Source organism: Petaurus breviceps, unplaced genomic scaffold, assembly GCF_028583685.1.
Source record: "Petaurus breviceps papuanus isolate PSGF00001 unplaced genomic scaffold, PetGlider_PUasm1.0 99, whole genome shotgun sequence".
Classification (NCBI taxonomy): Eukaryota; Metazoa; Chordata; class Mammalia; order Diprotodontia; family Petauridae; genus Petaurus; species Petaurus breviceps.
The window spans coordinates 14,089,514-14,104,386 of record NW_027187465.1 but is presented as its reverse complement, the minus strand read 5'-3'; the positions used below and the strand labels follow the sequence as shown (position 1 = coordinate 14,104,386).

Sequence of the window (14,873 nt, the reverse complement as noted above, 5' to 3'; positions counted from 1 at the left end):
TCTATCTATCTATCTATCTATCTATCTATCTATCTATCTATCTATCTGTCTGTCTATCCAACTATCCATCTATTCTCTCTCTACATAGAGATTTATAAATATAGATATACTCTCTCTACAGATCTGTTTACAGATGTATAGAAGGTAATTGGGAAGGCACCAGGAGGGGGTGAGGAGACAGCGAAAGGCTTCCTAGTGAGATGTGAGCTGAGTTCTGAAAGAATGCAGGAGGAAATAAAAGGCAGAAGTGAGAGGGCAGAGTATTCTAGGCATGAGAGAGACAGCTAGGCAAAGGCATTGAGAGAGGGAATAAGAACTTTAGGTAGGTCAGTGTTGCCAGATTATACAGACTATGGAGGGGAGTAAAGTGTAAGAAGACCAATACAGCTTTTGGTCTGCATGGCAGAAGGGAGCACCCATCCTGGTGAATTTGAAGTCATTTGATTTTTTTTTTTTTGGATAAAGTTAGAGATGACCCGCTTATCAAGTCTGCACACAAAGCTGAGAAGGGCAGCCATACAGTGGGTGATTTTGCTGGGATGCACAGGCTAGGATCTTGGTCTTACCCTCAGGTTCAAAATTTGACTTTCTTAGTATAAACCAGGCATGGCTTAACCAGACAGTGATTTGTGTGAAAGAGACCAGAGAATTTTAGTGGATAGAAAACTCAATGTGAGTCAACTGTATGATGTGGCAAACCCAAAAAGTGAATGCAATTTTAAGCTTCATCATAAGACAGGCTGAGTGTTCAGGACTAGAGAGGGTTATGGACCTGCTGCAGTTTTAAGAAGGGCAACAATAGGTTGTAGAGTGTCCAGAAGAGGATGAAGAGGAAGTGGCCTCAAGACTATACTAAAGAGGGAGAAAGAAAATTGGGCTTTTTCATCTGCAAAAGAAGAGACTGAGGCAGATTTGAGGTTGATATAAAGGAAAAAAAACACTTCCTACCAATTTAGAGGTATGCAAAAGAAGGCTGGGCTGTCTGGGGAGATGATGGGTTCCCCCTCAAGGCCTTGTTGGGGACATCTTGTTCAGGTATGGGTTGGAGTAGGTGGCCTCAGAGGTCCTTCCCAAAGGAAGAATTCTGAGATTCTGTTTTTCTTGGCCCCCATTGACAGAATGGGGGGCACTGGGTGGAAGTTAGAGAGAGAGGCAGATTTAGGTTGGATATAACAGCAAAACTTTCAATCATTAAGTCCCTTCATGACCTGGGCTCAACCTGCCTTTCCAGACTTACCACCCACAACTCCTTCATTGCAAGGTCAAACTGGACTTCTTACTGTTCCTCATACTTGACACCCCTTTCCCCTTTTTCTGGGTCTTTGTCCTGGTTTTTGTACATGCCTGGAAGGCTCTTCCTCATTCCTCCCACCTCTTAGGACTCCTAGGCTCCTTGAACACTTGGCTCTGCTGACACCTTTTACATGAAGCCTTCCCTTATGGCTATCTCCCAGCCCTCTCAAGTCATATCTGTTTTGTATTTATCTATATATGTGTGTGTTTTCTCTCCTGATTAAATGTATGTTTTTTGAGGGCAGGGTCTGTTTTGTTTTCATCTTTGATACCCAATGCCTAGCATAGAGCCTGGAACATAGTAAGCATTATTGTTAGCTATTATTATTATATATAATATATATTATATATATGTTAGCTATTATTATTATTATTTTTGAATGGAATATTAATTGTAAAGTTCTTAGCACAGTTCCTGGCATATTTGTTAGCATTATATAAATGTTAACTATGATGATGATGAAATAAATAATATCCATATGGATATTTTTATAATAAATAAAATTAGAACGCAAAGAAATTGTTAAATGGAAAGACAGCTCATAGGTTCTTGGGAAGACAGTCAGGTTCTGATTTGTGTGAAAAATGAATCCCTAGAAGTGGTTACCTATATTTGGATTCACACAATTGAAAGTTATAATTATGTAAAATATGGTAATTGGTTCCAGTCCAATGTAATAATGTGATCACTTTTGGGGATTCACTAGTAACACTATTTGGGACCTGGATGTACAAGAGCTGGTTTCATCTGGGGTTCAAAGTCAACAAGAAGCATAATTTCAAGTATGGATCCCTTGGTCACCTTGCTTTATAGGGCTCATACGTGACGGGTATGGGTAAAAAGACCATCATTATGTTCCAATAATTGCTCCAAAGCAAGTCTACAAAGATATTGAAAGGACGTTCTCAAGCAAGTCAACATTGAACTGGGTACTCAGTGCCTTCAGTGCAAAAGTGGGCACAGAGGAAGATGATGAAAGATATGTTGGAAACTATAGTTTGGTCTTAAACAACCTAAGAGGCCAAAGGCTTGAAGCCTTGACTTTCTTCAAGAAGAATTAGAAGGTCCTGGCCATTGGTGAGCACTGAACAACACAACAAAAAATAAAATGAATGCTGTCTCCCCTAGAAATAGCTATGTCATCGTTACACCTTTGGCTGGTTAGAGCACAAGCCAAAGGGAAGACCAATTGAGGATGGAGATGAAGATGAGGATAGTATGTGAGATCATAGTGCCCTCCTTCAACAAGCTATTGACTCAGAAAAATGCAAAGCCCTTGATCAGACTTTTGTCGATTCTTGGAGAATCAGAGTCCTTGAAGCTCGAGGTACCCGTTCTATGGAAGAATCTCCACCTGTGGAGATGCAGATAGCAGCAGCCAAGTGTTTAGCCCACATCTGGGATACCCTTATCTTCTGCCATCTTGGGACAAGGCTAAGAATAAGCCTCACCTTGAGGCTAAGAAGCACTCAGGGTGGTTGGTCTGGTCCCTGGGAACCTCATCACCAGTTATTATCTGCACCAACTGATGTCTCACAACCATAGGAGAACCAGGTCCTCAAGGAGTGACTCTAGACAGATTCTGTGCCAAAGGGCACCAAAGGTATCAGGGGGCCTTCACTTCTGCAGACTGAAGAATTCAGGAAACCAGGGCTTGCTTCATATGTGGGGTTTCTTTGAGTGTGTGTGATCCTCTCCCATCTCGGGATGGGGCCATAGCACTAACAATGTGTATGAGATCAATCTGGTCTTGAGGACCTGACTGGAAAGTGTTTACTGACCCAGACATCGACTAAAATTCCCTGCTGCCTTCAATTTCTGCTTTCATCTGGGTTCAATTATCATCTTTATGCAAACGATTCCTAGCTCTAAATATACAGGCCTTGTCTCTCTGATGAGCTTTAGTCACTCATCACCAACTGCCTCTTGGATTTCTTGAACTCTATGCCCCACAGACATCTTAAACTCAACATGTTTAAAACAGAACTCGCTTTCTTTGCTCCCAAGCCCTCCCCTCTTCCCAGCCTCTCTATTACCATCAAGGGCATCACCACTCTCCCAGTCAGCCAGGCTCACAACCTAGGTGCCATTCCAGACACCTCGTTCTCTCTAACCCTCCATAGACAATCGATTGCCAAGTCTTGCTGATCCCATCTTCCTAACACCTCTTAGACACGCCCCTTTCTCTCCTCTGACACTGGCACCATTCTGCAAGGCCTCATCATCTCTGGTTTGGACCATTGCAATTGCCCACTAGTGGATTTGCCCACACAGCTCTCTTCCCACTCCAGTCTACACTCCACTCAGCTGTCAAACCGATCCTCCTAAAAGCATGCCAGACTGTGTCAACTCACTACTCAATGAATCCCAGTGGCTCTTTATTACTTCCAGGATCAAATGTAACATCTTGTTTGGCTTTTAGAGTTCTTTATAACCTGGTCCCTCCCAACCCTTCCAGTTTTCTTACACTTTTCTCTCTTCCATATACTCTATGATATACCTACACTGGTCTCCTTGCTGTTCTATGACCCAACACTCCCATCTTCTGACTATATTTTCTTTTCTTTTTTTTTTATTTTTTGGAGGGGGGAAGGCAGGGCAATTGGGGTTAAGTGACTTGCCCAAGGTCACATGGCTAGTAAGTGTTAAGTGTCTGAGCCTGGATTTGAACTCGGGTCCTCCTGACTCTAGGACGGGTGCTCTATTCACTGCACCCCCTTGCCGCCCCTTCTGCCTCTATTTTCACTGGCTGTCCCCAATTCCTGAAATGCTCTCCCTCCTCACCTTGTCTCCTGGCTTCCTTGAAGACTGAGATAAACCCCACTTTCTCTAGGAGGCACTTCACCTTCCTCCACCGTAGCGCCTTCCCTCTGAGATTAACTCCCATTTATAATCCTATTATTACATACTTTCTCCTATATATGTCTTATACTTATTTTTTTTTTCATGTTGTCACCTCTGTTAGACTGTGAGCTCTTTGAAGGCAGGGGCTGGGTTTTTTTCCCTTTGTATTCTCAGGGCTTAGCATAGTGCCTGGAACATGGTAAGAACTTGGGAAATGCTTTTGACTGACTTCCAACCCCTCATCTCCAGAGTTCGGGGTGACAAGCTGTGGAAACCAATGCATCTGCCTCCAGCTGATTCTATGGATCGTCTCCTGAACAGAATAGCCCTTTTCCCTGATGCTTCTCCCTTATCCTTATTCATCTTTGCCCCACTCTCTTCTAGCCTACACCTTAATTTGACCTCCCTTTCCATCATGCATGATGGAAACCCTTCTCTACCGTTAAAAACGTCCCCTTGAGAAGGTCCAGGTGTTGAAGTAGATATTTGTACAAACAAGGAGGGGATTGTGGGGGGAATGGCTGACATTTGAACCTCACTCTCATCTGAATGGGTAAAGAAGGGAAGAGGACAAATACACTTGGGCACAAAATCCATCTTACCCAACAGGGAAATGGGAGAAGAGAAGGGAGAGGAATTAGTGGAAGAGATTAGTCTTAGGCAAACAGAAGTCTCTAGATAAGTGAAAAAATATAACTCTTTTTGAAGGGGTAAAGCAGGGGAATATGAGAGGGTGCTTGTAAACTGGGGAATGCCTGAACAAGTTATACTATATAAACGTGATAAGAAATAATGAAGGGGATGATATCAGAGAAACCTGAAGAAATTTGTAAGAACTGATGCACAGCAAAGTGAACAGAGCCAAGAGAAACATTTCTACAGCAATAGCAACATGGTGAAGAAAAACAACTCTGACAGAATTAGGGCATAATTGCTACAATCCCAGAGAACTAATGATGAAATATGCTGTTCACCTCCAGAAAGAGAGGTGAAGGACTCAGAGTGCAAAACAAGGCATTTCTAAAAGCAGTTTTGTTTTCCTTTTGCTCTCAATTTGTGGGGGGAAGGAGAGAAGGCAGATTTTTGTGGATTTGAAAAAAAGCTATATAATTAGGAATAAAAACAATAATAAACTCCTCTTGAGCCTGGATCCCTTCCTCTCACACCCTCTTCATCTTCTGTAGCTCCTGGAATCTTGATTCTCTCCCAAGTCCGCAGCATTTCTGGCTGCCCTCTCTCTTTTGGGTGGCCTGTTCTCTCCCATACACTGACACTCTGGGCCCCTCAGAGAGAGGAGTGGGTTCACTCCTTGTTCTTCCCTGCTCCCTTTAGAACTTCCCTCTGTCGCTGTCACTCAGTACTCTCTCCTTCTTTGATGTTCACTCCATTTAAGTCTTTGCTGCTATAATAAAACCAGTGTCATTCTTCTTCACTTCTCAAGGAATCTGACATCTCATTCAGTCTTCCTCCTCACTTCTCCTTCTGCCTTCCTGCTCTGACACTTTAATAGACCCTGACCTCCCAAGTTATCAGTCTTCTCACCTCTCAGGGCCAATATCTTCACTTGACCTTGGCCATCCATAGCCATCTGACCATTAGCCATAATTGCATAACTTTAATGCTCCTGAACTCTGAAATTCTCCTTTCTGTATCCCTGCAAATTGCTCCTTTTATTTTATTTTTTGTTTTCTTATTCCTTGGGCACACATAATAGCAGGAAGAGAGGTAGCTCAGAAATGTACTGATTGGTATTGGAAATAAGATTGCAGAATCAGAGTTGGAGCTAGAAGGAAGCTTGGAGGTCATCAAGACCAATCTCTTCATTTATTTATTTTTTTGCTCTTTGGAGGAGGCAGGCAGGGCAATTGGGGTTAAGTGAGTTGTCCAAGGTCACATGGCTAGTAAGTGTTAAGTGTCTGAGGCCGGATTTGACCTCAGGTCCAACTGAATCCAGGTCCCACAACTCAGTCCTTTTAGAACTATACTTTGTTTCCCCAATCCTTTACGTATGTGTTTACTTGTTTTCTCCCCCATTAGTGGGAGTTTCTTAGGGCAGGGACTGTCTTTTGTCTTACTTTGTATCTTCAGTGCTTAGCACAGCACTTGGAACACCGTAGGTGCTAGCTGACTGACTCTCTCCCTGTTCTCCCAATCCATGACCCCCTGTTTTTGCTGGCTAGTTCCACCAAGCACAATAAGATGAAATTGACTGGATCAATGTAAAGAATTGCTCTTAGGCTCAAAAAATCACTTTACAAGGACAAGTTGATGGAGGTAAAGCTAGACAGCAGTTTATCTGGAAAAATCTGGGACTTTTTGTGGCCTGAAAGCTTGGTAGTGTGACATAACAGCCTTTCCTAGTAATGCAAATTCAGGCTTCATTTTAACAGTGTGGTGTCCAAGGCTAGGGGGTGATAGTGCTGTTGTACTCTGGTTAGATCATATTTGGAGAATTAGCTACGGTTTTGGACATTTTGGAAGGCACTGATAAGGCATTGAGAACCCCCAGGTATCCATTACAGGCAGTTAGGTGACATAATGGGTAGAACGCTGGGCCTGGAGTCAGGAAGACCTCAATTCAAATCTGGGCTCAGACATGTCCTAGCTATGTGAGTCTGTCTCCGTTTCCTTACCTGTAAAATAGGGATAAAAGCAGCATCTACCTCCCAGGGCTTGTTGTGAAGATAAAATGAGAAGTTATATCTGTAAAGTGTTTTGTAAACTTCAAGTGCTAGCTGTTATTATTATTATCCCAGAATCATGCAACCAGGATGAGGGAGGGCCTGTTGTCATATGAAGGTCAACCGAGGGAAGTGGGGAGTTAGCCCCAGAAAAGAAGACTCAGGAGGGATGGAATAGGCTTCTTCATTCCTTGATTCCCCTCTGGGCCTATTTCTGACTCTCCAGACGGTGTCTTTCTTCACTGTGCTCCAGCATTCTTCTTGTCCTTGCCTTCCTCAGCTGGGTCATTTCCTTCCAGAATTTCCATTTTAAAGGAGGGCCCCTAGGCCAGCCTTCCTTATTCCTTTATTCCTGGACTCTCCAAGACTTTATTCTCTGCATCTCATTCTCTCCTCTCCTCTCTTCCCCCACTAGAATGGATGCTCTTTGAGGGCAGAGACCCTTTCTTCTTGCTTTTATTTATATATCCAGCACTTAGCACAGCGCCTGATATGTATTACGGGCTTAATCAATGCCTGCTGTCTTGCCTCGCCTTGGCTTCTTCAAGGACTTGAAGGTGGACTAGATTTGTCACCTTTAGCCTCAGGGAACAGAACTAGGAGTCACAGCAGGTAGAATTCACAGAGAGCACAAGGTGAACTTGATGTAAAGAAAACCCTTCTAGGGGCAGATAGGTGGTCCTGGAGTCGGGAGGACCTGAGTTTAAATCTGGCCTCAGACACTTGACCCACTTACTAGCTGTGTGATCTTGGGCAAGTCACTTAACCCCAATTGCCCTGCCTTCTCCCCCGCCCCCAAAAGAAAACCCTTCTAACTCTGTGAGTGCTAACACAAAGGAGAATGGGTCCCCTTGGGAAGCGATGGCCTCCCCATCATGGAGGGACCACCAAGGTTAGATTCAGTGACTTCTGAGGTCTGTCTTTCTCCCCACTTCTCATTTCTATTTCCATAACATCTCATGCCGCTGTCCCCTTTTCTCTACTCACTGTGGCTTAGGACCACATTCTCTCTCACTTGGACTCTTTACTGTAATAACCTCTTACTTAAATTGATCTCTCATGCTCTAGGCTCTCCCGACCCTAATCTGCTCTCCACACAGCTTCCAAGAGAATAACAGAAGTGGTAACAACAAACAATGATGATGACAGTAACAGCAGTGACAATGACTGCCCTTGTGGTAGGATCATAAAGCACTTTGTACTTGGTGTCCCCAAGGTCTCCAGGCGCTTCTAGTCTCCTGAAGCTTTTATTTTATATCCCTTGGTCTTCACAACAACCCTGCCAGGTAGTTGCTACAGGGATTATTACAATCTTCATTTTCTAGCTGAGGACCTTGGAGCTCCAGGTCATGTGGCTGATAGGAATCTGAGGTCAGATCCAAACCCGAGTCCTTTGGACTCCAAGTCTAACACACTCTCCACTGCACCCACCACCTAGCTGGCTACATTAGATTCTGGATGCTCTCCAAGTCTTGTACTGTTGCCATTGTCGTTCCCAAGGCACCGGTCTAACCATGCCACTCTTTCACCCTTCTGCTCAAAAACCTCCCTACTGACTCAATGGTAAAATCAAAGCTCAGACTGGTCCTTCAGATGCTCTTGTTCCCCACCCCTCTTTTCTAACGTTATCTTAAGTTATTCCTTTTCATGCATTTTCCATTCCAGTCAAACTGGCCTCCTCTTACCTGGTCTCCAAGCTCAATGTTACATTTCCCGCCTCTGAAGTTACATACAATGTCTCCCATGCCTGGAAACCTTATCTGGGGTACTCAGAATTCTTATATTTGATACTCAGCTCCATGAAACTTTTCCTTATCCAACCAATTTTTAATGTTCTCCCCCTCCTGAAATTCTCTTGTCTGTACTTACTTGGGTACAAGCAGCATCTCCCCAGAAGTCCTTGGGAGCAAGGACTATTTCACTGGCATCTTTGAATCTTAAGCCCCTGGGCCACTGCCTGGTGCAGAAAGGTTTGTTGAAACTTTTGTTGAATTTATTGATATAAAGCAATCACTATGAGGAAAGTAAAAGAATGCAAAGACCTCTTCAGCAAACAAACTTGTGATCTCCTTGCTAAGTCAAACGCTACAGCTGCTGAGGGCAACACCGATTTTGAATATAAGCTCATCTATAAAGCACTAAGGGGGATGATGAGGGAAAATTCTTAACAACATTGCCCTCACAAAATGGTGGAAGGGAAAACGAGCCTGCACAAAGCTTGTAACAAGACCAAACGATGCCCAATAATGCCAAGAACAGTTATAGATGAAACTGGATGGTGGACAACTGACTGATGAAAAGTAGAAGTGTTCCTCTGGTGATTGAATCTTACCACAAGCAACAGTTGGTGGACATGTTTGGCTTCTAACCCTTCAGTGCTTGGTGGGCTATCTCAAGAAAGGAAAAGGGCACTCAAGAAAATGAAGCTGACAAGAGTTCTGACCACGTACATGCAGAGAAGATCTGGGCTGGAGGAATCAGCTTTTGGGGAGATTACCTTTTGAGAAATCTCAAAGACAGCAAAATTCCTTTAGAATGCAAAAGGTCATAGAGGATACTTAATTTTTTTTTTTTATTCCAAAAGGCAACTGAGATAATATGAGCAATTAGCAATCCCTAGGCCTGCTTTCTCATTTCTATAAAGTTTTCCTAAGAATAAGCTATGCAAACATCAGAGGAATTCCTGATGGAAGTAAGACAAAGGAGCAGGCAGTTTTCACAGATAATTTTCTCTAGCAGATAATAGATAGCTTCACAGCTACAAAGTTTGCCGAGAGGTAGAAGAAATATAAAATCCTATTTGATCTAATGTTTGTTGATTTTTTTAAAAAAAGAACGTATTTGGTCTCATAGAATTTGAGTCAGAGGGAATATCAATGGCAATATAGCTCAAGTCATATACTAAAAGAATGCCCACTATCTCATATCATTGAGCAAATGGTGAATATGGCTCCTCTTCAATGAGACATCTCTCCTGAGTATGGTAACATCATACAAGATTCACTGATAGCTGCAACTCTGCAGAGGTGACTTTGTTCAATGATCCTTTGATTCTCACTATTAAATGAAGCATCAACCACACATCTTTGCCAAAAGCATTCACTACTGTCACGGAAGATATCCTGAACAAAGTCCAGATGGAAGAGGGATTCCTCACAGAGTAGGGATTCTTAACTTGAATTCCATGAACTTAAAGGGAAGACTGAGAAGACTTCTCTAGATTGCCAAAGGGTCCCATGACCCCAGAAAGGTGAAGGATTTCTGTTCTAGAGCAGTGCTATCAAATTCCAATACAAATGGATTCCTATAGCTGCATTTTGACTTTGAAAACCACAAATTTACATCATGTCATACTGTATTTTTGTTTAACATTTCCTAATTACATTTATAATTTGGTTCTAGCTGCTCATGTGGGTTGCAAATTTGATACCTCTACTCTAGAATGTAGAATTCTATGGCTGTTTCTATTTTACTGGACACATGGCAAAAGAGAAAGGTCTAGCTAGGCATATCAGAAAAACCAAGTAGAAAAAGAATGCCCATTTCCCAGATTATGAACTATGGTTAGATGGCCAGATTACTGATCATTTATTCCGTTAGTATACTGGACCAGCACTGCAGATGCACAAGGTGGGTCCAGAATTGAACAGAAGGAGCATGGCATGGCAGGTTGTATTTGGGAAATGACATAGTATTTCAGTGATCCCCAGCTTCTTCCTGTCACCCAAGCACAATTTTTTTTTTAAACACCTGCATGTTCCAGGGATGCCCCAGTAATTTTAATCAAGGAATGCTATGTTCTCTGAAGAAGCAAAATTTCAGGTTACCAACAAGACAATGGAAAGATATGCAATGGGCATAAGCAGCCTCTTATCCAGAAACTGGGCATGGAAGAATTGGCATAGAAGATGTCAAAGGCATGGGCACCTTTGAAGAAAAGGTGAGAGCAAGAGATAGCACACAGACAAGTTACATGTTCTAGTGATTTCCACAGAATAGTAAAAAAGAAAAAAAAAAAGCCAGTAATGGAAGACCTTAGCACATTGGGCAACCTTTATGGAAGTTTTGGACAAAAAATGCACAGGAGAGGGGGTGAATGAATTGGCACATTGCACAACAGAGGGAGTTTTCTTACCAATGGGATTATGGAGTGATCAGAATACTGAGGTTTCCCCAATGGTGTAGTGAATGGGAGAAAGGCATGTGCTACTGAATAGAACCTTATTCTTTCAGTGCTATTAGGGAGGGCATTTTCCCCTTGGTGTCACAGCTGGAAACAGTATAATGACTAGGTAGAAACTGGGATGACCTAGCTTATCATTTCCCCTGGTCTACATTAAAAGGCAGCCTTAAGCAAATGCCCCATTGGTGCCACGTGTCACAGAACTGGAAAGGACCTTACAGATCAGCAGATCAATGAATCGATCTCTCCCACTTTACAGATGAGATAACCGAGACCCACACTCTAGGTTTGGCTTTCTGTTGGCTCATTAGTCTTGTCGAACACAACGCCACCATCATCCCAATCATCCCAACGACTAGATAGCAAAAGACAGGCTTGAGGCTGTTGACCAACTTCTCGAAATTGTGGGATCTGGGAGTCTGGAAAGACCATTCCGTGTGGGAATATTTTCCTGAAGTTTGGCAAATGCTTACCGCTTGAGAGGCCATCATTTCATTAATACTCTGCTCATACTGTTCTGCCAAAATGGCCAGTTTCCTTGTCTGCTCATCTTTCAGTGTCTTCAAGATTGTTTTGTGCTCATTCTTTGGAGTAACTTCCAACTGGTGATTCTTGAGTGCTTTATACTGTTTGGTCTGGACTTTGCAAGTGTCCTGAAACTGCTTCTTGATCTGCATCTCCATGGCCTGCAGGAAAAGATGACAGAAAAGAGATAAAGAGTGAGTTAAGTCAATAGTAAATGCATCAAACCTTCACTTTTATGGATGAGCTAAAGCTACTGGGAGTATGCATATTTTCTGCTTCTGAGCAAAATAAATTCTATGAACATGTGTGCACACTTGTCAAGTCAAAAGTATTTATTAACAACCTACTATGTGCCAGGCATTGTTTGAAGCATTGGAGATACAAAGAAAGGCAGAAATAGACTTGCTCTTTCCCCCTGAAGAAGCTGAGCTCCTTCAGAGTGTTATTCTTTGTATCCCCTGCCTCTTAGCCTGACACATAGTAGGTGGTAAATAAGTGATTATTGGCCGATTGTCTCTGTATCCCGAGTCCTTGGCATAGTGCCTGACACATAGTAGGTGCTGAAGTTTATTGAGTGAAGGTTGATTAGAGGAAAAAATGTGACACATTTATGATAATTATAGATTTATTTTGTTTAAATAAATTAAATGGATTGGAGATAGAATTTCCAACTTAACCTACATGAAAGTGAATTACTTAGTTGGGACTCTGCTTCCCCAGAAAACAGAGCACCATGGTATGTTACAAAGTCTAGCATGTCAGTGAACACTACCCTAATTCCCATCTCATGGCTGTAGTCAAAATGGAGCATGGGACTTTTCATTAACCAAACACTTCATAAATGTGAAATACTATGTGTGAGGATCAGGTTGTCTACACAGGCAGCGTCACACTCAAATGGACTGCATATCACCTTTAGAAAACCACATACTAACATTATCTATGTTGGTGGCGTTTTAGACGGTCTTAGTTACATTTAATCTGGTTCCCCTATTGGGCTTCATGTTTGATACCCACTGGATGACACAGAAATTTATATATAACGCTCAATGAACCTCCTTTAATTCTCATACTTATGGTATTTCCTTTGTACATCACAGAGCACAGAATAACATTTATACCCAGCTCTGCAAATGTTTTCTTTGGATGCAAATACAAAAACAAAACAGAAAAATAAATTCAGAGGTAATTTCTTCCCATCTGATGGCTATATTAACATCCAGTAATTAGCAACATACTTTTTGGGCAAGGGAAGGACTAGCCTGTTATTATAAAAACAAAGGAATCCTCCTTTTATTTCAAAAGGGTTACAGCAAGGAATGAAATGGTCATAGGGCTTGGGGGCTGAATACAGCGGGTAGGGTGACCAAGATGTGTCCCCATCGTCACTTCAGTGGCAGTGTGCAGCGTCTACACTCGGCTCCACTGTGTAGCTGGCCCATTTGCTTCTTTAATCAGTAGCCAGCTGAAGCCCTGCTTAGGCAGAGTGTGTGTGTGAGTGAGTGTGTGTGAGTGTGTGTCAGTGAATGTGTGTAAGTGTGAGAGTATGTGTGTCAGTGAGAGTGTGTGAGTGAAAGTGTGTGATTGTGTGTAAGTGTGTGTATGTGTGAGTATGTGTAAGTGTATGTTAGAGTGTGTGTGTAAGTGTGACAATGTGTGTGAGTGAATGTGTATGTGTGAGTGTATGTGAGTGTGCGTGGTGTCTGTGTCAGGCTGCTTGCCAGCTGTCATCTGGCAGCCTCAGTGCCAGGTGTCAGGCTCAGGTTGCAAACCAGAGACCCCTGGATTAGTGTGTTAAAGTGGTTAGAAAGAAAGTTTCATTCATTCAACAATTATTTATTAATGTAACTAGGTGACTCAGAGCACTGGGCCTGGGGTCAGGAAAGTCTGAGTTAAAATCCTGTCTCAGACTCTTACTAGTCTGCTATAAACATGTAAGTTATTAAGGACTTATGATGTGCCTGGTACTGGGTGCTTGGTGCTGGGGATACCGAGACAGGACCAGCCCTGCCCTCAAGGAGCTGATGTGCTGCTGGAGGATAGACTCTAAGGATGGGTCTAGAGCCCTGATGTCACAGACATTTAGAACTCTAGGATGAGGAAACTCCCTCTACCACTACAGGTTGGCACCTTGGAGTCTTAGAGTGTTGCCTAAAGGGACAAGAGATGAAGTGACTTGCCTAGGGTCACACAGCCACTATGTGTCAAAGGCAGGACTTGAATCCAGGTCTTGGTTTTGAGGCTGGTTTTCGAAATATAATATATCCATAAAGAGGATACAAAGTAATTTTGCAGGGGGGTTCAGGGAAGGAATCATAGAATAGGTCATAGGAGGTGCTTGTGCTGATCTCTGAGGGAAGTATGGGGTTTTAAAAGGCAGAGGTGGGGTGGCTAGGTGGCACAGTGAGTAAGAGCGCCGGCCCTGGAGTCAGGAGGACCTGGGATCGGTTTCAGCCTCAGATACTTAACACCCACGCAAAAAAAAAAAAAAAACTGGCCGTGTAACCTTGGGCAACTTAACCCCAATTGCTTTAAAAAAAAAAGGTAGAGGTGACAAAGGGAGTGCATGAAGAGACAGCCAGTTTGTGCAAAGGCATGGAGGTGGGAGATGGACAGTTATGTTCAGGAACAGCAATTAGGAAAGTGAAGTAAATATATGGGTGTGTATATATGTATATATAGTCATGTGTGTTTATGCATGTGCACATATATGTATCTATTCATCTATATATCTATATATCTATCTGCCCACGCACCCACCCATCTATTCATCCATCCATCCATCCATCCATCCATCATGCATCTATCCATCCGCCCACCCACCCACCCATCCATCCATCCACCCACCCATCCATCCATCCACCCATCTATCTATCCATCCACCTATGAATGCATGTATCCATCATGCATCCACCCATCCACCCACCTATCTTCCCTGTCCTTTACACACTGCACATTATAGCCACACTATTCCTGAACATGCCTGTCCACAGCTATTCCCTGACCATGACTCTTCCAGAGGGATTCTTGAACATGACTGTCCATCTTCGACCTCCCTGACTTTTAGCTGGATCTAAATCTCATCTGTCTCCATATACACATAATATTTATGGATATAGTTACAGCTAGCATTTACAAAGCACTTGAAGGTTTGGGAAATGTTTTACACTTCTTAACTCATTTGATTGCTAGTAATATGAAGTCTAGAAAGCAGGGCTTTGAAGGGGCCTTAGATGCCAAAGAGAGGAGCCTAATTTTGCTCTTGAGCAAATGAGGAGTTGTTGGCTGGACAGCTGGAGCAGGACAGATTCCAGGAGATTCTTTCATCACAGAAGTACAGGGCTGG

At 42.8% G+C, this 14,873-nt stretch overlaps 1 protein-coding gene across 3 annotated transcripts in view; it reads right to left on the bottom strand.

The window, feature by feature from the left end:
- TAOK3 (TAO kinase 3) overlaps positions 1-14,873 on the bottom strand; it is a 243,206-nt gene that overhangs the window by 5,509 nt on the left and 222,824 nt on the right. For all 3 annotated transcript variants that reach the window (XM_069081656.1, XM_069081657.1, XM_069081658.1), the window contains one exon: positions 11,476-11,688. In XM_069081656.1, the coding sequence (XP_068937757.1) occupies positions 11,476-11,688 (213 nt within the window). The remainder of the gene's footprint in view (positions 1-11,475; positions 11,689-14,873) is intronic.